At 38.1% G+C, this 24,179-nt stretch overlaps 2 protein-coding genes across 8 annotated transcripts in view; both read left to right on the forward strand.

Moving 5' to 3' along the window:
• The window catches only part of rab11fip4a (RAB11 family interacting protein 4 (class II) a), a 49,685-nt gene extending 42,473 nt beyond the window's left edge, over positions 1 to 7,212 (forward strand). For all 3 annotated transcript variants that reach the window (XM_062050549.1, XM_062050550.1, XM_062050551.1), the window contains 2 exons: positions 5,091 to 5,234; positions 5,348 to 7,212. In XM_062050549.1, coding sequence (XP_061906533.1) covers positions 5,091 to 5,234; positions 5,348 to 5,464 — 261 coding nt within the window. In that variant the 3' untranslated portion in view covers positions 5,465 to 7,212. The remainder of the gene's footprint in view (positions 1 to 5,090; positions 5,235 to 5,347) is intronic.
• A 6,516-nt stretch (positions 7,213 to 13,728) lies between these two features.
• The window catches only part of LOC133652139 (zinc finger protein 646-like), a 36,281-nt gene continuing 25,830 nt past the window's right edge, over positions 13,729 to 24,179 (forward strand). For all 5 annotated transcript variants that reach the window (XM_062050553.1, XM_062050552.1, XM_062050556.1 and 2 more), the window contains exons 1-2: positions 13,729 to 13,986; positions 22,556 to 22,803. In XM_062050553.1, the coding sequence (XP_061906537.1) occupies positions 13,858 to 13,986; positions 22,556 to 22,803 (377 nt within the window). In that variant the 5' untranslated portion in view covers positions 13,729 to 13,857. The remainder of the gene's footprint in view (positions 13,987 to 22,555; positions 22,804 to 24,179) is intronic.

Raw genomic sequence — 24,179 nt, forward strand, 5'->3', positions numbered from 1 at the left:
GTTTTACAATAAATACTACAACATTAATAGTAGTACTCGGGCATTTGACAAGAAATACTACATTAATAGTAGCACTCGGGCATTTTACAAGAAATACTATTTCATTGATAGTATTACTCTGGCATTATACAAGAAATACTACTCCATTATTAGTAGTACTCTGGCATTTTACAAGAAATACTACTCTATTAATAGTAGTACTCGGGCATTTTACAATAAATACTATTGCATTGATAGTAGTACTAAAGCAGGGGTCTCAAACATGCCGTTATTTTGCGGCCCGCACCTTAATATGACAGTTTAATGTTAGTGCGGCCCGCGAGTTTTAAATAAATGGCGCTTGACAGCGTTGTGTGCGGAGCTGAAGGAATCTACCAATCACAGTGTGGTTTAAGGTTCTCAACAACATTGAGGGTGTGCCATGATGGTACTATCTTTAGTGTCCTATAGAAACTGTCACTGCATCATCTTTTTCTCCATACTAACAGCGTGCCGGCCCAGACACATGTTGTACGAGGCTTCCGCAGACACACGACAGTTATTGCAAGACATACTTGAGGAACATTCATACATGTCACACTGAGGGTGGTCATATTTTATTTTATTTATTTTTTGACACTGTTACAAATATGCGCCACACTGTGAACCCACACCAAACAAGAATGACAAACACATTTCGGGGGAACATCCGCACCTGAACACAACATAAACACAACAGAACAAATACCCAGAACCCTTTGCAGCCCTAACTCTTCCGGGCTACAAAAACACCCCTGCTACCCCCAACCCCGCCCACCTCAACACCCCACCCCCCCCCATCTCCCGAATTCGGAGGTCTCAAGGTTGGCAAGTATGCATTGACGTCACTTGCGTGATGCAAGCAGAGAAACATTTTGCTGCTTTTCCACGACACCCGCACACGCTCTTCGTCCCTCCCTCCCTGCCTCCCTCCCGCTCGCTCGCCCGCCTACTCGTTTCCGCCCCCGTTGTAAACAGTCCGGGCGGGGAAGACCGCAGCGTTCCGGTACCTTCCAAAGCACTCCGCCGAAGGAGCGGGCGACAATACAAAAGTGTGGTGCACTGGACCCCAGCGCTGATACTCCGACAGAGAGTCGCTGGGCGAATCAGACGTGTAACACGTTAGTGGGGATGTTAGCCCGTTCGGGGCTAATTGTGCTACCGTAACTGTAAACTCCACGGCGAGCCGCCCCCCCCTTCCCTCCCGTTGGCTCCAGACAGAGACGATTTTTGATGCAATATTTCTTTGTTGAGCACAGGGGCACCCCGACGTGTCTTATTTCATTTAATTTCATTTCATTTTTATTTATCTCCTTCATTGATGTGCATCTTTGATCGATAGACAATTATACCTCAATTATTCAATTATACATTTACACACCAATGCCTGAGAAGGAGCAGGATGAAGAAAAATCTTATATTTTTCTGCCCCCTTCAACATAATACGTAGTCTTACTTAATGATATCATATAAACCAACAATTACATCCAAATATAACGAAAACAAACAAAAAAACACCCAAAAAAACACAAGAAGTGCAAAACTTCATGATGTATGTACAAACCGAACAAAAACAACAAAATATGTAATATACACCTCACGGGATGATACAAAACAAATACAAAACCAGGCAAAAAATAAGTGAAATAATAAATATAAAGCAAAATGTCTTTATATATTTTTTTCAATTGGAATATATTTTTACAATCTTTTATCTCATTGTAAAGAGAATTGATTTTGAGACCCCTGTACTAAAGCATCTTACAAGAAGTACTACTGCATTGATAGTACTACTAAGGCATCTTTCAATAAGTACTATTGCATTGATAGTAGTACTAAGGCATCTTACAAGGAGTACTGTTGCATTGATAGTAGTACTAAGGCATCTTACAAGAAGTAATATTACATTGATAGTAGTATTAAGGCATCTTACAAGAAATACTATTGCATTGATAGTTGTACTCGGGCATTTTACAAGAAATACAACAACATTAATAGTAGTACTCTGGCATTTTACAAGAAATACAGCAACATTAATAGTAGTACTCTGGCATTTTACAAGAAATACTACTCCATTAGTAGTAGTACTCGGGCATTTTACAAGAAATACTACTCCATTGATAGTAGTACTCGGGCGTTTTACAATAAATATTATTCCATTAATACAAACCCCGTTTCCATATGAGTTGGGAAATTGTGTTAGATGTAAATATAAACGGAATACAATGATTTGCAAATCATTTTCAACCCATATTCAGTTGAATATGCTAGAAAGACAACGTATTTGATGTTCAAACTGATAAACATTTTTTTTTGTTGCAAATAATCATTAACTTTAGAATTTGATGCCAGCAACACGTGAAAAAGAAGTTGGGAAAGGTGGCAATAAAACTGATAAAGTTGAGGAATGCTCATCAAACACTTATTTGGAACATCCCACAGGTGAACAGGCAAATTGGGAACAGGTTTGCTCCATGATTGGGTATAAAAGTACATTCCATGAAATGCTCAGTCATTCACAAACAAGGATGGGGCGAGGGTCGCCACTTTGTCAACAAATGCGTGAGCAAATTGTTGAACAGTTTAAGAAAAACCTTTCTCAACAAGCTATTGCAAGGAATTTAGGGATTTCACCATCTACGGTCCGTAATATCATCAAAGGGTTCAGAGAATCTGGAGAAATCACTGCACGTAAGCAGCTAAGCCCGTGACCTTCGATCCCTCAGGCTGTACTGCATCAACAAGAGACATCACTGTGTAAAGGATATCACCACATGGGCTCAGGAACACTTGAGAAACCCACTGTCAGTAACTACAGTTGGTCGCTACGTCTGTAAGTGCAAGTTAAAACTCCTATGCAAGGTGAAAACCGTTTATCAACAACACCCAGAAACGCTTCACTGGGCCTGAGCTCATCTAAGATGGACTGATACAAAGTGGAAAAGTGTTCTGTGGTCTGACAAGTCCACATTTCAAATTGTTTTTGGAAACTGTGGACGTCGTGTCCTCCGGACCAAAGAGGAAAAGAACCATCCGGATTGTTATAGGCGCAAAGTTGAAAAGCCAGCATCTGTGATGGTATGGGGGTGTATTAGTGCCCAAGACATGGGTAACTTACACATCTGTGAAGGCGCCATTAATGCTGAAAGGTACATACAGGTTTTGGAGCAACATATGTTGCCATCCTGTCATGATCCGTGGGCCGGATCATGTTTTTGTGTTTTCTGTTAGTTTTGGACTCCTTTTGTTATTGCTTGTGCACCTGTGAGTTTGTTTCGTCACCATGGTTACTTATTATTTTCACCTGCCACTTGTGTTCCCGACGCGCACCTGTTTGCCATCACTGACACTATTTAAACCTGCCTTTTTGTTCACTCGTCCGGTTCTCCTTGTTTGCGGTAAGCATCAGTCACGTTTTTTGTATTTCATGTTCCCGACTCTTGTGCTAGTGTTAGCCTTAGCTTCCCGTGCGTTCGGCACGCTTTTCTTTTGCTTGTTTTTCTGTTTGGCTATGATTTATATTAATTAAACCATCTCTTACCTTCACGTTTTTGTCCGGAGTGTTCGTGTTGCACTGGAGGAACGATCCCGCACAAATATGCGGCCCCCGCGTGACACTAACACAATTTCCCAACTCATGGAAACAGGGTTTGTTGTATTACTCTGGCATTTTACAAGAAATACTACTCCATTAACAGTAGTACTCGGGCATTTTACAAGAAGTACTATTACATTGATAGTAGTACTAAGGCATCTTACAAGAAGTGCTATTGCATTGATAGTACTACTAAGGCATCTTTCAAGAAGTACTATTGCATTGATAGTAGTACTAAGGCATCTTACAAGAAGTACTATTGCATTAATAGTGGTACTAAGACATCTTACAAGAAGTACTATTGCATTGATAGTAGTTCTCAGGCATCTTACAAGAAGTACTATTGCATTGATAGTAGTACTAAGGTATCTTACAAGAAGTACTATTGCATTGATAGTAGTACTGAGACATCTTACAAGAAGTACTATTACATTGATAGTAGTATTAAGGCATCTAACAAGAAATACTATTGCATTGATAGTAGTACTAAAGCATCTTACAAGAAGTACTATTGCATTGATAGTGGTACTAAGGCATCTTACAAGAAGTACTATTGCATTGATAGTAGTACTCAGGCATCTTACAAGAAGTACTATTGCATTGATAGTAGTACTAAGGTATCTTACAAGAAGTAATATTGCATTGATAGTAGTACTCAGGCATCTTACAAGAAGTACTATTACATTGATAGTAGTACTGAGACATCTTACAAGAAGTACTATTACATTGATAGTAGTATTAAGGCATCTTACAAGAAATACTATTGCATTGATAGTAGTACTAAGGCATCTTACAAGTAGTACAAGTAGATAGTAGTACTATCAATGCATTAGTGGTAGCGAATCACTACCATTTAGTGATTCTTTGGTGACCACTAAATGCAGCCTGCGTACCACTAGTGGTACACGTACCACAGTTTGAGAATCACTGTTCTAATAGAAATCATTGGTACATTTTTTTACAGAATTTCAAAGCATCTTAAAAAGGGTCAAATCTCTTTAACTTCAACTCAATCCTCTATGTTATTGACCTAACAGGGATCCCTGATTTACCATGCCATGGTTCCATCTCATTGTGCTACATGTGAATGTTTTGATGGGAACTGAATGTGATCTGGACCCCCACCCAGACATACAATACTAATACATGGATCATGACAAACAGGACTTCCTGAGTGTGTAGTAGAGCCACCGGCACAGGGTCTCAGCACTGTGGTGCGTTCAGGTGCACTGTTTTCCATGGTAACCTTTTATGACACAAACTTCACAACCAGTTTGACGAGTCACGTGAATGTTATTTTGTGTGCTTTTTACTTTCACTTTGCATGCTCCGTGGTAGAAGACTTGGCACATCTCAGACTGGCGGTCTTCATCAACTCATGACAGCAAAAGTGCTGATGTGGTCTTTGTTCTTGTTCAAGTCTCAGCTGGGCATGAAAGGACATGTTGAATGGCAGAACATTTTTGTGTTTCCACAGGAGAACCATAAATTACGAAACCAAAACGACGACTTGAACGCTCAGATTCTGAGTCTAAGTTTGTTTGAGTCCAGGAGTTTCTTCTCCAGCCACTCCAAGGTGCAATGTTTGGCTGCTGAGATCGACAACGCGTCCAAAGATGAGGTTGGTCTCTTGCTTGCTTTCCTTCACTTTGCACATTTATTTGTGTAGAGACCTGAGGAGGACTGGCATATCCATGGTACGTTTTTTTTTTTACCAATCTTTGTCTCCTTTAGCTGGTGGATGCTTCAAAAGCACAAGAGGAGATCAACTCACGTCTCAGGAAGTACATGGACAAAATCATTTTGTCCATTCTGGACCACGACCCCTCCATCTTGGAGATCAAGTGTTAAGACCTCCATCTTGGAAATCAAGTGTTAAGATTCTGAACCATGATCTCCATTTTGGAGATCAAGTGTTAAGATTCTGGACCATGACCTCCATCTTGGAGATCAAGTGTTAATATTCTGGACAACGGCCCCTCTATCTTGGAGATCAAGTGTTAAGATTCTGGACCATGATCTCCATCTTGGAGATCAAGTGTTAAGATTATGGACAATGGCCCCTCCATCTTGGAGATCAAATGTTAAGATTCTGGACCATGATCTCCATCTTGGAGATCAAGTGTTAAGATTCTGGACCACGACCCTCCATCTTGGAGATCAAGTGTTAAGATTCTGGACCATGACCCTTCCATGTTGGAGATCAAGTCTTAAGATTCTGGACCATGATCTCAAATGAGATCAAGTGTTAAGATTCTGGACCACAACCCTTACATCTTGAAGATCAAGTGATACAATTCTGGACCACGATCCCTCCATCTTGGAGATCAAATGTTAAGATTCTGGCCCATGATTTCCATCTTGGAGATCAATTCTTAAAATTCTGGACCACGACCCCTCCAACTTGGAGATCAAGTGTTAAGATTCTGGACTATGACCTCCATCTTGGAGATCAAGTGTTAAGATTCTGGACAACGGCCCCTCCATCTTGGAGATCAAGTGTTAAGATTCTGGACCATGATCTCCATCATGGAGATCAAGTGTTAAGATTATGGACCACGACCCTCCATCTTGGAGATCAAGTGTTAAGATTATGGACAATGGTCCCTCCATCTTGGAGATCAAGTGTTAAGATTCTGGACCATGATCTCCATCTTGGAGATCAAGTGTTAAGATTCTGGACCATGATCTTCATCTTGGAGATCAAGTCTTAAGATTCTGGCCCATGATCTCCATCTTGGAGATCAAGTCTTAAGATTCTGGACCACGACCACTCTAACTTGGAGATCAAGTGTTAAGATTCTGGACCATGACCCCTCCATCTTGGAGATCAAGTCTTAAGATTCTAGACCATGATCTCAAATGAGATCAAGTGTTAAGATTCTGGACCACAACCCTTATATCTTGGAGATCAAGTGATACAATTCTGGACCACGACCCCTCCATCTTGGAGATCAAGTGTTAAGATTTTGGCCCATGATCTCCATCTTGGAGATCAAGTCTTAAGATTCTTGACCACGACCCCTCCAACTTGGAGATCAAGTGTTAAGATTCTGGACTATGACCTCCATCTTGTAGATCAAGTGTTAAGATTCTGGACCATGATCTCCATCATGGAGATCAAGTGTTAAGATTATGGACCACGACCCTCCATCTTGGAGATCAAATGTTAAGATTATGGACAACGGCCCCTCCATCTTGGCGATCAAGTGTTAAGATTCTGGACCATGATCTCCATCTTGGAGATCAAGTGTTAAATTCTGGACCACGACCCTCCATCTTGGAGATCAAGTGTTAAACACACTGAAAAGGGGAACTGCACTTTTTTTTGGAATGTTGCTTATCATTCACAATCTTTACTTCAGACAAGAACTTATATATTTTTATATGCATTCTAAATTGTAAAATACAGCAAGTAGAAGGTGACTAACAACACAGCTAAAGGGAGTACACTAGTGTGTCCATAAAGTTATTTAAAAAACATCCAAAAAGCACCACTAATCCTCCATTTACATGTTGTGACCTGAATATTAACAAGTAATAATACCTGGGATTTATATAGCGCTTTTCTAACTACCCAAAGTCGCTTTACACGTGTGTGTGTGTGTGTGTGTGGGGGGGGGGGGGGGGGGGATTAAAACAACTTTATTAGGAAAAGAAACTAAGAAAAGAAAAAATAAAAATAAAAAAATAATAAAGAAACACCAAGGGCAGGGTCAGTTTGGAAAGGCTAATGTGAAGAGGTGAGTTTTTAGGGTGGTTTTGAAGGTAGGGAGGGAGGGGGCATCTCTGATGTGCCTGGGGAGAGCGTTCCAGAGAGAGGGGGCAGCCACGGAGAAGGCCCTGTCGCCCCAGGTTCGGCGCCTGGTCTTGGGGACCTCCAGGAGGCCAGCATCACTAGACCTGAGGGAACGGGACGGAACGTGTGGCTGGAGGAGGTCAGAGAGGTAGGGTGGAGCCAGGTTATGGAGTGCCTTGTAGGTGGTGAGGAGTATTTTAAAGGGGATTCTGTATTTGACAGGCAGCCAGTGGAGGTCATGAAGGACAGGTGTGATGTGCTCTCTGGAGCGGGTTCCGGTGAGCAGGCGAGCAGCGGAGTTCTGGACATATTGCAGTTTATTGAGGGTTTTGGAAGTGATGCCATAGAGGATGCTGTTGCAATAGTTTAGCCGGGATGAGATGAAGGCGTGGATGAGGGTTTCGGCAGCAGAACGTGTGAGGGAGGGCCGGAGACGGGCAATGTTTCTGAGGTGGAAGAATGCAGTTTTGGTGATGTGGTTTACATGGGGGAGGAATGAGAGGGTAGGGTCGAAGATTACACCTAGATTGCGGATGTGGGTGGAGGTAGTGACAAGGGAGCCGTCGATGTTTAATGAAAAGTCCTGAGTGGAGCGAGTGAGGGAGTCGGGGCCAATTATAATTATTTCAGATTTGTTGCAGTTGAGTTTTAGAAAGTTTTTTTGCATCCAGGTTTTTATGTCTGTGAAGCAGGTGGTAAGGGTGGAGTGGGTGGCTGGGGTGATGGTCGTGGTGGAAAGGTATAGTTGTATGTCGTCGGCATAGCAGTGAAATTGAAGGCCGTGGTGGCGGAGGATCTGACCGAGGGGCAGGAGGTAGATGGTGAAGAGTAGGGGGCCAAGTACTGAGCCTTGGGGGACGCCGTGGGTGACTGGGGCAGTGGAGGAGGTGCAGTTGTTGATTGAGATGAATTGCTGACGGTCAGAGAGGTAGGATTTCATCCAGGAGAGGGCAGTGCCGGATAAACCAAGGGAGGAGTGGAGGCGTGATAGGTACAAGTATTGGCAATATTGTTATTATAAGTGCTAGCACAGAGTAACTTCTTTTAGTGGCACCTAAAAATGCCACTTTTAGGTGGTACTAGCTAACTAGCTGATGCTACTGACCTATTGAGCTGCTGCATCTCCTCTGTGTTGGTGAAAGTTAATTCTAGATGATAAATCGTGCCTCTCACCTGGATAGTAGAAGGTTGTGGACATGAACCCACAAGTTAGTCAACTTTGACATCCAACTTGGACCCGGAGAAAGAAAGATAGAAAAATATGGTAATTGTTTAACCCTTTGTGAGGATTATGATGAATTGTTGATGTAAAGGGGAATATATAAACATCTCATCAGTCTTTATCCCAGTGAGAGCAGACATTGTGCAGTAACTGATTGTTTTATCATGTTTGTATATCTTAAGTAGCGCTTAGCAATACTGCTACATAATACTTAGTGTTTGACTATAGCTGGATCTGTTTAGCACACAGATTCTAAAACTTGTAGATCATTCTCCTTTTATTCAGGCTCAAAAATAGAAGTTTCTGAATCATCATTTGTCCCAAAGTAGTCTTTGTTGTCTCCCATCAAGTCTGCCATCATTAGTAGTGTTGTTGTTGTTGTTGAAGGGAAAGTGAACGTTGTGATGCGTCTGTGAAATTCCATCCATTTTCCACCGCTTATTCCCTTCGGGGTCGCGGGGGGCGCTGGAGCCTATCTCAGCTATTAATACTTAAAATTATGAAAATATGTAAATCTTACATGTTATTATGAATGTTACTAGATACTACATCTATACTTACAGCATGTATATAAGATGTTGATAGAGGTTTTTTACAGAGCTTTATATCACTTTTATCACTTTCCTCCGGCACTGTTCCCCTAGCATTCAAAAAAGCGGTTATTCATCCTCTGCTCAAAAGACCTAACCTCGATCCTGACCTCATGGTAAACTACCGACCGGTCTCCCACCTTCCGTTTATTTCCAAAATTCTCGAAAAAATTGTTGCACAGCAGCTAAATGAACACTTAGTGACTAACAATCTCTGTGAACCTTTTCAATCCGGTTTCAGGGCAAATCACTCTACGGAGACAGCCCTCGCAAAAATGACTAATGATCTATTGCTAACGATGGATTCCGATGCGTCATCTATGTTGCTGCTTCTTGATCTTAGCGCCGCTTTCGATACCGTCGATCATAATATTTTATTACAGCGTATCAAAACACGTATTGGTATGTCAGACTTAGCCTTGTCTTGGTTTAACTCTTATCTTACTGACAGGATGCAGTGCGTCTCCCATAACAATGTGACCTCGGACTATGTCAAGGTAACGTGCGGAGTTCCCCAGGGTTCGGTTCTTGGCCCTGCACTCTTTAGTATTTACATGCTGCCGCTGGGTGACATCATACGCAAGTACGGTGTTAGCTTTCACTGTTATGCTGATGACACTCAACTCTACATGCCCCTAAAGCTGACCAACACGCCGGATTGTAGTCAGCTGGAGGCGTGTCTTAATGAAATTAAACAATGGATGTCCGCTAACTTTTTGCAACTCAACGCTAAGAAAACGGAAATGCTGATTATCGGTCCTGCTAGACACCAACATCTATTTAATAATACCACCTTAACATTTGACAACCAAACAATTACACAAGGCGACTCGGTAAAGAATCTGGGTATTATCTTCGACCCAACTCTCTCGTTTGAGTCACACATTAAGAGTGTTACTAAAACGGCCTTCTTTCATCTCTGTAATATCGCTAAAATTCGTTCCAACTTGTCCACTAGCGACGCTGAGATCATTATTCATGCGTTCGTTATGTCTCGTCTCGATTACTGTAACGTATTATTTTCGGGTCTCCCTATGTCTAGCATTAAAAGATTACAGTTGGTACAAAATGCGGTTGCAAGGGTTTTGACAAAAACAAGAAAGTTTGATCATATTACGCCTATACTGGCTCACTTGCACTGGCTTCCTGTGCACTTAAGATGCGACTTTAAGGTTTTACTACTTACGTATAAAATACTACACGGTTTAGCTCCAGCCTATCTCGCCGATTGTATTGTACCATATGTCCCGACAAGAAATCTGCGTTCAAAGAACTCCGGCTTATTAGTGATTCCCAGAGCCAAAAAAAAGTCTGCGGGCTATAGAGCGTTTTCTATTCGGGCTCCAGTACTCTGGAATGCCCTCCCGGTAACAGTTAGAGATGCTACCTCAGTAGAAGCATTTAAGTCCCATCTTAAAACTCATTTGTATAATCTAGCCTTTAAATAGACCCCCCTTTTTTTAGACCAGTTGGTCTGCCGTTTCTTTTCTTCTCTCCTCTTCTCCCCTGTCCCTTGCGAGGGGGAGTTGCATAGGTCCGGTGGCCATGGATGAAGTGCTGGCTGTCCAGAGTCGGGACCGCGGGTGGACCACTAGCCTGTGCATCGGTTGGGGACATCTCTGCGCTGCTGACCCGTCTCCGCTCGGGATGGTTTCCTGTTGGCCCCGCTGTGGACTGGACTCCCGCTGATGTGTTGGATCCACTGTGGACTGGACTTTCACAATGTTATGTCAGACCCACTCGACATCCATTGCTTTCGGTCTCCCCTAGAGGGGGGGGGGGGGGGGGGGGGGGGTTACCCACATATGCGGTCCTCTCCAAGGTTTCTCATAGTCATTCACCGACGTCCCACTGGGGTGACTTTTTCCTTGCCCGTATGTGGGCTCTGTACCGAGGATGTCGTTGTGGCTTGTACAGCCCTTTGAGACACTTGTGATTTAGGGATATATAAATAAACATTGATTGATTGATTATAGACAGAATATATGAATCCCCATGACCTACATGTTAGCCACCTCTTGCTAGCGTTTATTTAGGAGTTAGAATGCGTACAAAAAGAAAAGGTGTGTTCTTTTCTTACAGGATTATTGTGAGCAATGGACCAAAAAGTCCAGTTCCCCTTGCAGACAGAGTTATGTAGTGTTGTATAGACCAACAAGTGTTTCCAGTAATGAAGTGTTTGCCAAAAGAATATTCTTTGATTGTGCGCCATATTGTCTGATGTGACGTTGTTTATCAGTGCGTGTACGGCAGTGGAGGAGCTCCTTTAGCAACACGATATTTCATCATTGTTTATCAGTGCATGTACGACAGTGGAGGAGCTCCTTCAGCAACACGATATTTCATCATTGTTTATCAGTGCAGGTACGACAGTGGAGGAGTTCCTTCAGCAACACGATATTTCATCATTGTTTATCAGTGCAGGTACGACAGTGGAGGAGCTCCTTCAGCAACATGATATTTCATCATTGTTTATCAGTGCATGTACGACAGTGGAGGAGCTCCTTCAGCAACATGGTATTTCATCCACAGTACAGGAAGGAAAAGATCAGTCTTTCTAAACACGACCATACGTAACACTCTTTTTTTTTCTTGCTGTGCAAGATGTACACATATTGTGCAATATGTATGTTTGTTTATGTTATTTATTTTACTTTTTTATTACCTTTATTTATGTTATTTTAGTTTTTTATTACCTTTATGTTATTATTATTAATTAAACTTTTTTATTACCTGTTATTTAATTGTGCAATATGGATGTTTATTTATGTTATTTTTATTCATTTTACTTTTTTGTTACCTTATATTTCATCATGCAATATGTTTATGTGTTATTATTTATTTTACTTTTTTTTTAACCTTTTATTTCATTGTGCAATATGGATGTTTATTTATGTTATTATTTATTTTACTTTTTTATTACCTTATATTTCATTGTGCAATATGAATGTTTGTTATTATTTTTTACTTCATTAACTTAATTTGTTATTATTATTCATTTTACTTTTTATTACCTATTAATTAATTGTGCAATATGGATGTTTATTTATGTTATTCTTTATTTTACTTTTTTATTATCTTTTATTTCATGATGGTGTTTATTATTTGTACATTGTGCTATCTATTGGTGTGCAATATATAATTCTATATTACCTTGCTCTGACCGTAGTGCAAACATGGAACTAATGATAGAAGGCAAGAACAGAACAAAATACTCTTAAAGTGACAGTCACAGATTTGAGTTCCAGGTTTGTGTGTGTATGTAATAAATGTTTCATATTTCCTCAGTTGACATACTTCACACAAAAGTCACAATTTCGCTGTAATTGTTCCCTAGCTAATAAAGATGTTGGCATTATGAGACTAATAAATTATTTTTTGTGGTCGTTCTGTGAATTTTTTCACCTTTATTGCGCCATCTAGTGTATGATAGTGTTTTCCGGTCACCAAACACTGCAAGAATGTTGACAGCAGAGTGCATCAAATATGGCCGCATTATTGTTGGCTGACAAAATAAAAGCATGAGTGTTGACAGCGGAGTGCATCAAAAACGGCGGCAATATTGTTGGATGACAAAATAAAAGCATGAGTGTTGACAGCAGAGTGCATCAAACACGGCGGCAATATTGTTGGATGACAAAATAAAAGCATGAGTGTTGACAGCAGAGTGCGTCAAATACGACCGCAATATTGGTGGATGACAAAATAAAAGCATGAATGTTGACAGCGGAGTGGTCAAATGCGGTCGCAATATTGTTGCATGACAAAATAAAAGCGTGAATGTTGACAGCAATGTTGGATGACAAAATAAAAGCATGAATGTTGACAGCCGAGTGCAAATTGTTGGATGACAAAATAAAAGCATGAACGTTGACACTGAGTGCGTCAAATACGGCCGCAATATTGTTGGATGACAAAATAAAAGCATGAATGTTGACAGCAATATTGTTTGATGACAAAATAAAAGCATGAATGTTGACAGCAGAGTGCATCAAATACGGCCGCAATATTGTTGGATGACAAAATAAAAGCATGAATGTTGACGGCGGAGTGCATCAAATACGGCCGCAATATTGTTGGATGACAAAATAAAAGCATGTCTTAACGTGAGTTTATGAGCTGGAGTGTGTTTAAAACGTTGATTAGACATAGTTCATTATGTCAGGAAAACTAACGTCAGAACGACCACAATGCATGCTTCCGGGCACAGCCGCACACGTCCTTAGCAGCAAACATGGCACCTCTCGTTTAGTTGGCCGAGTGGCCAATGCGACTGTAGTTTTGGTGTTTCTACTTCATTCAGCCCTTTTAATGCTTGAGAAATGCTTAATTTAGAGCAAATTATTAAAACGACAGAATGTGTAGACGATACAATAAATTAAGCAGGGTTACAAATAGGTAATATGAAAACATTTGTTTATTGATGAGCTGATTTGCATCAGAAGTGTGTTGTAGTTACACTCCAGGCCGCTGGGGGCAGCAGCGAGCCGTGTTGCGCAACATGTCTACCGCCAAATCAAACATTTCAAAGAAGAAATCTTTTCCTTCTCCAAGGAAGATTCGGTGAAAGCGGCTTGCTTGTGATTGTCAATTGTAAACAAGTCGGCGATTACGATTCATCCCGCCCTCAACTATGTACGCTCGCACGAACGCCGGCAGCTCGCACGGAGATTTCCCGGACAGAAACGGAGTCAATTATGTGACATCGACAGAGTCTTTCGGCCACTGCTCACAATTGTTCTGGAAAAAGGACCCAAACGACGTAAGAAAACAAACACACTCCCTCCATTGTTAGCTGACAGTAATGTTACGATTAATCGATTTTTCATTAATAAACGTATTGCGATGAAATGCTGTTTGTGATGAAGCTTCTGGTGTTGTATGAGCATCTTCGTCCGCGCTAATGCGGCCCATGGCCTACCTGCTCCGATTGCGACAACATTCATACACTTTTGTGACACGATGTGCATATTTAAGCTACTGCCATAACTCCAAACATGTCAAATATGACGCCTGGTGCCGAGTAAAAATGTTCATGGGACACCGGGCCGGAACATGCATGCTAATAATTAGCATCAGCTAGCCAAGATGCTAACAGGCGAGCGGTGCTAAACTAGTCTTTTTGTTTACTAAATGGGAAGATCCACTTCCGCCATGGAGGAATTATTCACTCGAGCGCCACATGAGTGATTAATAATAATGATAATAATATGGAGAAAGTCTAGTGGCCACACAGGAAGTGAAGGCAAGGCGCCCCACGGAGCTTTTCAAAGACTTCTTTGTGAAGCCAGACTGCTTGCATTGATGGCCGCCGTGCAGCAGACATGTTTGCTCCGCTACACTTTCACTTTTAGCGGCTTTTACCAACACTTGATTTCCTTGCAATTGTCGAGTGCCCACGGGAACGCTCGGCTATTTCTTGTCAGTTGTTGCCATGACTTAAACGTAAGGAGTGAGAAGAACTATTTTCTGCAGGATGTTACGTCTGTGTAACATTAATTTGCCCTGTTATTCTTATTTAACCATGAACATGAATTTTTGTTATGGAATAATTATTTAAATATGATCATTATATCAATAATTATTGACATTTTTTGTGACCAATGTAATATAGGTTGCAGGAGAGTAATATAATTGATTTTGAAATATAGCCGTCGTCTGATTAAAATCCCGCAGGTATCAAGGCAGACAGGAAATGTCAACACAAGCATGGAAAACACTGAAAAAATGTCAACAAAAATAGTAAAATCACATTAAACACTTAACAAAAGGCTCTTAAAATGAAGGTGCAAAAATAAGCAATATGTAGGGAATGCTTCATAAACTGTAAGAAAATAGTGCAAAGTGTGAAAATGTAAACATAGAGAAAGCTGAGAAGAACTATTTTCTGCAGGATGTTACGTCTGTGTAACATTAATTTGCCCTGTTATTCTTATTTAACCATGGACATGAATTTTTGTTATGGAATAATTATCTAAATATTATCATTATATCAATAATTATTCAATTTTTTTATGACCAATGGAAAATAAGGAGAAGGAGAGTGATATATTTGATTTTGAAATATAACCGTCGTCTGATTATAATCCCGCAGCTATCAAGGCAGACATGAAATGTCAACACAAGCATGGAAAACACTGAAACAATGTGAACAAAATAGTAAAATCACATTGAACACTTAACAATAAGCTCTTAAAAATAAGTAATATGTAAGAAATGCTTCAGATCTTGTAACAAAAATGTAAACATAGAGAAAGCTGAGAATAATTATTTTCTGCAGGTTTAGTGCCAGGATGTTATGTCTGTGTAACATTAATTTGCCTTGTTATTCTTATTCAACTATGGAAATTAATGTTTGTTATGCAGTAGTTATTTAAATGTTATGATTATATCAATAATTATCAAAAAAATGTATGACATATGTAAAATAAGGGGCAGTAGAATAATATATTTTATTTTGAAATATAACCGTCCTACGATTATAATCTCGCAGCTATCAAGGCAGACAGGAAATGTCAACACAAGCATGGAAAACAAACAATGTAAACAAAACAATAAAATCACATTGAACACTTAACAATAAGCTCTTAAAAATAAGGAATATGTAAGAAATGCTTCATAAAGTGTAAGAAAATAGTGCAAAGTGTGAAAATGTAAACATAGAGAAAGCTGAGAAGAACTATTTTCTGCAGGTTTAGTGCCAGGATGTTGCGTCTGTGTAATATGCATTTGCCCTGTTATTATTTAACTATGGAAATTAGTTTTTGTTACGCAGTAGTTATTTAAATATTATGATTACATCAATAATTATTGACATTTGTCATGACCAATGGAAAATAAGTAGCAGGAGAATAATGTATTTTATTTTGAAATATAACCGTCCTGATTATAATCCCGCAGCTATCAAGGCAGACAGGAAATGTCAACACAAGCATGGAAAACACTGAAAAAATGTCAACAAAAATAGTAAAATCACATTAAACACTTAACAAAAAGCTCTTAAAATGAAGGTGCAAAAATAAGGAATATGTAAGGAATGCTTCATAAAGTGTAAGAAAATAGTGCAAAGTGTGAAAAGGTAAACATAGAGAAAGCTGAGAAGAGCTATTTTCTGCAGGATGTTACGTCTGTATAACATTAATTTGCCCTGTTATTCTTATTCAACCATGGACATGAATTTTTGTTATGGAATAATTATTTAAATATGATCATTATATCAATAATTATTGAAATTTTTTATGACCAATGGAAAATAGGGAGCAGGAGAGTAATATATTTGATTTTGAAATATAACTGTCGTCTGATTATAATCCCGCAGCTACCAAGGCAGACAGGAAATGTCAACACAAGCATGGAAAACACTGAAACAATGTGAACAAAATAGTAAAATCACATTGTACACTTAACAATAAGCTCTTAAAATTAAGTAATATGTAAGAAATGCTTCATAACGTGTAACAAAAATGTAAACATAGAGAAAGCTGAGAAGAACTATTTTCTGCAGGTTTAGTGCCAGGATGTTGCGTCTGTGTAATATGCATTTGCCCTGTTATTATTTAACTATGGAAATTAGTTTTTGTTACGCAGTAGTTATATAAATATTATGATTATATCAATAATTATTGACATTTGTCATGACCAATGGAAAATAAGTAGCAGGAGAATAATGTATTTTATTTTGAAATATAACCGTCCTGATTATAATCCCGCAGCTATCAAGGCAGACAGGAAATGTCAACACAAGCATGGAAAACACTGAAAAAATGTCAACAAAATTAGTAAAATCACATTAAACACTTAACAAAAGGCTCTTAAAATGAAGGTGCAAAAATAAGGAATATGTAAGGAATGCTTCATAAAGTGTAAGAAAATAGTGCAAAGTGTGAAAAGGTAAACATAGAGAAAGCTGAGAAGAACTATTTTCTGCAGGATGTTACGTCTGTATAACATTAATTTGCCCTGTTATTCTTATTCAACCATGGACATGAATTTTTGTTATGGAATAATTATTTAAATATGATCATTATATCAATAATTATTGAAATGTTTTATGACCAATGGAAAATAGGGAGCAGGAGAGTAATATATCTGATTTTGAAATATAACTGTCGTCTGATTATAATCCCGCAGCTATCAAGGCAGACAGGAAATGTCAACACAAGCATGGAAAACACTGAAACAATGTGAACAAAATAGCAAAATCACATTGTACACTTAACAATAAGCTCTTAAAATTAAGTAATATGTAAGAAATGCTTCATAACGTGTAACAAAAATGTAAACATAGAGAAAGCTGAGAATAACTATTTTCTGCAGGTTTAGTGCCAGGATGTTATGTCTGTGTAACATTAATTTGCCTTGTTATTCTTATTCAACTATGGAAATTAATGTTTGTTATGCAGTAATTATTTAAATATTATAATTATATCAATAATTATCAAAAAAAATGTATGACATATGTAAAATAAGGGGCAGTAGAATAATATATTTTATTTTGAAATATAACCGTCCTACGATTATAATTTCGCAGCTAACAAGGCAGACAGGAAATGTCAACACAAGCATGGAAAACAAACAATGTAAACAATACAATAAAATCACATTGAACACTTAACAATAAGCTCTTAAAAATAAGGAATATGTAAGAAATGCTTCATAAAGTGTAAGAAAATAGTTAAAAGTGTGAAAATGTAAACATAGAGAAAGCTGAGAAGAACTATTTTCTACAGGTTTAGTGCCAGGATGTTGCGTCTGTGTAATATGCATTTGCCCTGTTATTATTTAACTATGGAAATGAGTTTTTGTTACGCAGTAATTATTTAAATATTATGATTATATCAATAATTATTGACATTTGTCATGACCAATAGAAAAGAAGGAGCAGGAGAATAATTTATTTTATTTTGAAATATAACCGTCCTCCGATTATAATCCCGGAGTTATCAAGGCAGACAGGAAATGTCAACACAAGCATGGAAAACACTCGAACAATGTCAACAAAATACTAAAATCACATTGAACACGTAACAATAAGCTCTTAAAAATAAAGAATATGTAAGAAATGCTTTATAAAGTGTAACAAAAATGTAAATATAGAGAAAGCTGAGAATAACTATTTTCTGCCAGGATGATATATGTCTGTGTGACATTAATTTGCCCTGTTATTCTTATTTAACTACAGTAATGAGTTTTTGTTATTTTTGCAATTATTTAAATATTATGATTATGTCAATAATTATTGACATTTTTTATGACCAATGGAAAATAAGGAGCAGGACAATAATTATAATCCCGCAGCTATCAAGGCAGGGAGGAAATGTCAACACAAGCATGGAAAACACTGAAACAATGTCGAAAAATAGTAAAATCACATTGAACACTTAACAAAAGGCTCTTAAAATGAAGGTGCAAAAATAAGGAATATGTAAGAAAATAGTGCAACGTGTGAAAATGTCAACTTAAAGAAAGCTGAGAAGAACTATTTTCTGCAGAATGTTACATCTGTGTAATATTAATTTGCCCTGTTATTCTTACTTAACTATGGAAATTAGTTTTTGTTCTGCTGTAATTATGTAAATATTATGATTATATCAATAATTATTGAAATTTTTTATGACCAATGGAAAATAAGGAGCAGGAGAATCATATTTTATTTTGAAATATAACCTCTGATTATAATCCCGCAGCTATCAAGGCAGACAGGAAATGTCAAGACAAGTATGGAAAACACAGAAACAATGTCGAAAAATAGTAAAAACACATTGAACACTTAACAAAAGGCTCTTAAAATGAAGGTGCAAAAATAAGGAATATGTAAGAAAATAGTGCAAAGTGTCAAAATGTCAACATAGAGAAAGCTGAGAATAACTATTTTCTGCAGAATGTTACATCTTTGTAATATTAATTTGCCCTGTTATTCTTCCTTACCTATAGAAATTAGTTTTTGTTACGCAGTAGTTATTTAAATATTATGATTATATCAATAATTATTGACATTTGTCATGACCAATGGAAAATAAGTAGCAGGAGAATAATGTATTTTATTTTGAAATATAACCGTCCTGATTATAATCCCGCAGCTATCAAGGCAGACAGGAAATGTCAACACAAGCATGGAAAATACTGAAAAAATGTCAACAAAAATAGTAAAATCACATTAAACACTTAACAAAAGGCTCTTAAAATGAAGGTGCAAAATTAAGGAATATGTAAGGAATGCTTCATAAAGTGTAAGAAAATAGTGCAAAGTGTGAAAAGGTAAACATAGAGAAAGCTGAGAAGAACTATTTTCTGCAGGATGTTACGTCTGTATAACATTAATTGGCCCTGTTATTCTTATTCAACCATGGACATGAATTTTTTTTATGGAATAATTATTTAAATATGATCATTATATCAATAATTATTGAAATTTTTTATGACCAATGGAAAATAGGGAGCAGGAGACTAATATATTTGATTTTGAAATATAACTGTCGTCTGATTATAATCCCGCAGCTATCAAGGCAGACAGGAAATGTCAACACAAGCATGGAAAACACTGAAACAATGTCAACAAAATAGTAAGATCACATTGAACACTTAACAATAAGCTCTAAAATGAAGGAATATGTAAGAAATGCTGTAATTATTAAAATATTATGATTATATCAAACATTATTGACATTTTGTATTAGTATTAATTTGATTGAAATAGTTTTGGACCATGTTACTTAAAGTAGCACATTTGTTGTATTTTGTAATTTATTTTATTTATACAGTCCTGCACTTTAGTTCCTACCTGCTGTTTCTGTGTGGCCGATTAGGGAACGGATGAGGTTTAAAAAGAAAAAAAGCCAGAAAAAACGCCATACTCTCGAGGTGACTTTTCCTCGTTTATTTCTTTGCTCTCTTTTACTGACCTACAAATGATTGTTGATAAACAATATTGTCAAGTGTTTTGAGACCAAATTAACCACTGATGTAAATGATAATGATAAATGGGTTATACTTGTATAGCGCTTTTCTACCTTCAAGGTACTCAAAGCGCTTTGACAGTATTTCCACATTCACCCATTCACACACACATTCACACACTGATGGCGGGAGCTGCCATGCAAGGCGCTAACCAGCAGCCATCAGGAGCAAGGGTGAAGTGTCTTGCCCAAGGACACAACGGACGTGACTAGGATGGTAGAAGGTGGGGATTGAACCCAAGTAACCAGCAACACTCCGATTGCTGACACAGTCACTCTACCAACTTCGCCACGCCGTAATAACATATAACTGAAATGCAAGTATGCTCTTTTAAATGCAATAAACTTGTATATCTTGCGTAATTTAACATTGTAATTACAATGTAAATACAAAAAAAAAAAGTTTAATAAAACAAACAAAAACAAAAAAAATATGCAAAATGTTGCACTTGATGATAAATCACAACCAAAAGCTATCAAATATGTTCTGTCTGTGTTAAGGAGGGGCTGGGGGACTCTGCCTCAAATATACACAACCAAAACAATATGGCTAAATAAAGTATTGACAAACAAGGTTGCACTTCAACATTGAACATGTTTCTTAACTCACAAGCAGGTTAGGATGATTTTGAGAAGAAACCTAATTGACATTTTTTTTGCAATTTGACAATAGGGCCAATTTAGTGTTGCCAATCAATCTATCCCCAGGTGCATGTCTTTGGAGGTGGAAGGAAGCCTGCGACCCCGAATGCAGCTGAGATAGGCTCCAGCACCCCCGCAACCGCGAACGGGACAAGTGGTAGAAAATGGATTGATGGATGTATTTGCAATTTTTAAGATTTTATACATAAAAGTGTGAAAATAATGAGTGAATGGAGACATGTTACTTTAAGACTGCCAATCAACATATTCTTGTGTCAAGTTGCCACTTTAAGATATTTGTCTTTTGTCGACATCATGCTCTTAAATTGAAGAAATAAAAACTGTACAGTGTCATAATAATAATGCAAGTAAGCATTTAAAAATATATATACTTGTATTTCTCATGACTGTAGAATTGTTAACCGTTGTAGTGTCATCGGAAGGTAAAGAACTAATTTATTGTAAATACTTGAACAGACTGCGATGAGGTGGCGACTTGTCCAGGGTGTACCCCGCCTTCCGCCCGATTGTAGCTGAGATAGGCTCCAGCGCCCCCGCGACCCCGAAGGGAATAAGCGGTAGAAAATGGATGGATGGATACTTGAACAGATAAAATGGACTTTCTGTTTGCAAAAATGTAACTTAAATCAATATTGAACATCTTAAAGTGCATTTTTCTTCCAGTTTGTTGACATGACGCCTTTCAAGCTGGTTCGTCTGTGTTGATGGGCTCATATTGCCCATCAGGTATTTCCACAACGGGACATTTGGCTTTGTAATTGTCTTTTTTTTCCCTACCAATTTGTGTTACTTTGCTGAACTGCTTACTGGCGAGTAATTTTTTGTTGGACTAATTGACTTATTGGCCACCGGCCCAGAATTCATCACCGTTAAAACTCTTTCCAAGGTGTTTGTTTGCACACAAACCTGCTATTTGCTTCAACACTTTTGATTGGCCAGGAGGCAAACGAGGTGGGGCTCAACGAACCTGATTTGCAAACATGTGGGTCACTCAAATGCCGGTGTTGGCAGAGAAAGGACCCCCCGCCCGGCCTTTTGCAGTGAGGTTATGGATGGATGTCAATTAATGGCACAACCCAAAGTGTAACCCCTTCTGCTCCTGTATAGTCCAGGTCCACATGAGCACCAAATGTATTTGTGGTGGTCCAAAGTTGCCAAGACTAATCCCTTCTGCTCCCGTATAGTCCAGGTCTACATGAGCACCAAATGTATTTGTGGTGGTCCAAATGTGTTTGTAGTGGCCCACAAATACATGCACATGCGTCCCTTTTCAGACGTACATTTTTAAGAGGTACCATTTTCAGACATACATTTTAAGATGTACCATTTTCAGACGTACCATTTTTAAGAGGTACCATTTTCAGACGTACATTTTTAAGAGGTACCATTTTCAGTCATACCATTTTCTAGAGGTACCATTTTCAGACGTACATTTTTAAGAGGTACCATTTTCAGACATACATTTTAAGTGGTACCATTTTCAGACATACCATTTTAAGAGGTACCATTTTCAGACGTACATTTTTAAGAGGTACAATTTTCAACCGTACCATTTTCGAGAGGTACCATTTTTAGACGTACGTTTTTAAAAGGTACCATTTTCAGACGTACCATTTCCAGACATACATTTTTAAGAGGTACCATTTTCAGATGTACCATTTCCCAGTGGATGCAGGAAGTCATGACATTTCTTTCCCTGCTTTTTTTTTCAAGTCGAGTTCGACCATCAACTGGTGCGATCAGCTTCCTTCGTCGTCCGCCGCGCTATCCGGCTCCACCCTCTCCTCGGCGTCGCTCTCCGGCTCCAGCCTCTCTTCCCGAGCTCCGGTCCCCGCGACGTCTACGTCAGACGAGGTGGATTCAGACGAGAGGCCGTACGTCTGCGACCTGTGCAGCTGCGCCTACAAACACGCCAGCTCCTTACTCAACCACAAGCTCACTCACAAAACTGGAGACTTCAGGTAGGAACTCTTTTGGGATCATTCTGTCACCTCCTGTTGGAAATGACCTTTTCTTATGTGGATCTCTGACAAAAACAACATTCGCTCTATGAAACGGACATTTCTATTATAGTTTGGGGATATAAGTATATAAGTCGCACCCACTACGTTTCAGGGAAAAAAAATATTTTTCCATATATTAGACGCACCGGACTAAAAGTCGTAGATATATACCCTGTGAAATGAGTTATTCACACATACATTTTTATTTACATACCTTAATTGTTTGCAAACGGTGTCTGTAACACGGCAGTAAAACGTCTGATCAAACAAAACAGAAGTCATTGTCATGGACCCACTAGCTGTGCAAGCTAGCTCTCCAATCAGCTAAACAGATTCAATAACTCCACGGTGACATTTTGGTGAATTTACTGAAGAATTTGTGAAACTAAAAGAATGCCATTGTAAGTTAATAATACAGACACGAGTAAACGTGTTAGCATATTAGCACATGCTAACGACGCTAGCGTGATTACTTTATGATAGACGCCAGCAAAAAAATTCCATAAATTAGCAGCTCCGTTTAATAATCCGCAAGGTTCAAAGTGTAGGAAAAAGTAGCGGTTTATAGTCTGGAATTTACGGTACATCGATCTGTGCTCAGAAGATAATTATCGATCCAACATTGTTTTAAAAAGGAAATTAATCTTAAAACTTGTTGGATTACCCACTCAGATGTCTTCTGTCCAGGTGAGAGGTGTGATTTATGATCTAGAATAAACTTAAAGGGAGCAGGGAATCGTGTAAACATAGGACACAGGAAGTGATCACGGCCCCGCTATAAATAGTTGGTCTGCGTTAGCACTTATAATAACAATATGACTAATACTTGTTCATATTTAGAATAACAATATCACTAATACTTGTTAATATTTATAATAACAATATCACTAATACTTGTTAATATTTATAATAACAGTATCATTATTACTTGTTTATATTTATAATATCAATATCACTAATACTTGTTAATATTTATAATATCAATATCACTAATACTTGTTAATATTTATAATATCAATATTGCTAATACTTGTTAATATTTATAATAACAATATTACTAATACTTGTTAATATTTATAATAAAAATATCATTAATACTTGTTAATATTTATAATAACAATATCGCTAACACTTGTTAATATTTATAATAACAATATCGCTAATACTTGTTAATATTTATAATAACAATATCGCTAATACTTGTTCATATTTATAATAACAATATGACTAATACTTGTTAATATTTATAATAACAATATGAGTAATACTTGTTATTTTATAATAACAATATCACTAATACTTGTTAATATTTATAATAACAATATGAGTTATAG

Source organism: Entelurus aequoreus, linkage group LG06, assembly GCF_033978785.1.
Source record: "Entelurus aequoreus isolate RoL-2023_Sb linkage group LG06, RoL_Eaeq_v1.1, whole genome shotgun sequence".
Classification (NCBI taxonomy): Eukaryota; Metazoa; Chordata; class Actinopteri; order Syngnathiformes; family Syngnathidae; genus Entelurus; species Entelurus aequoreus.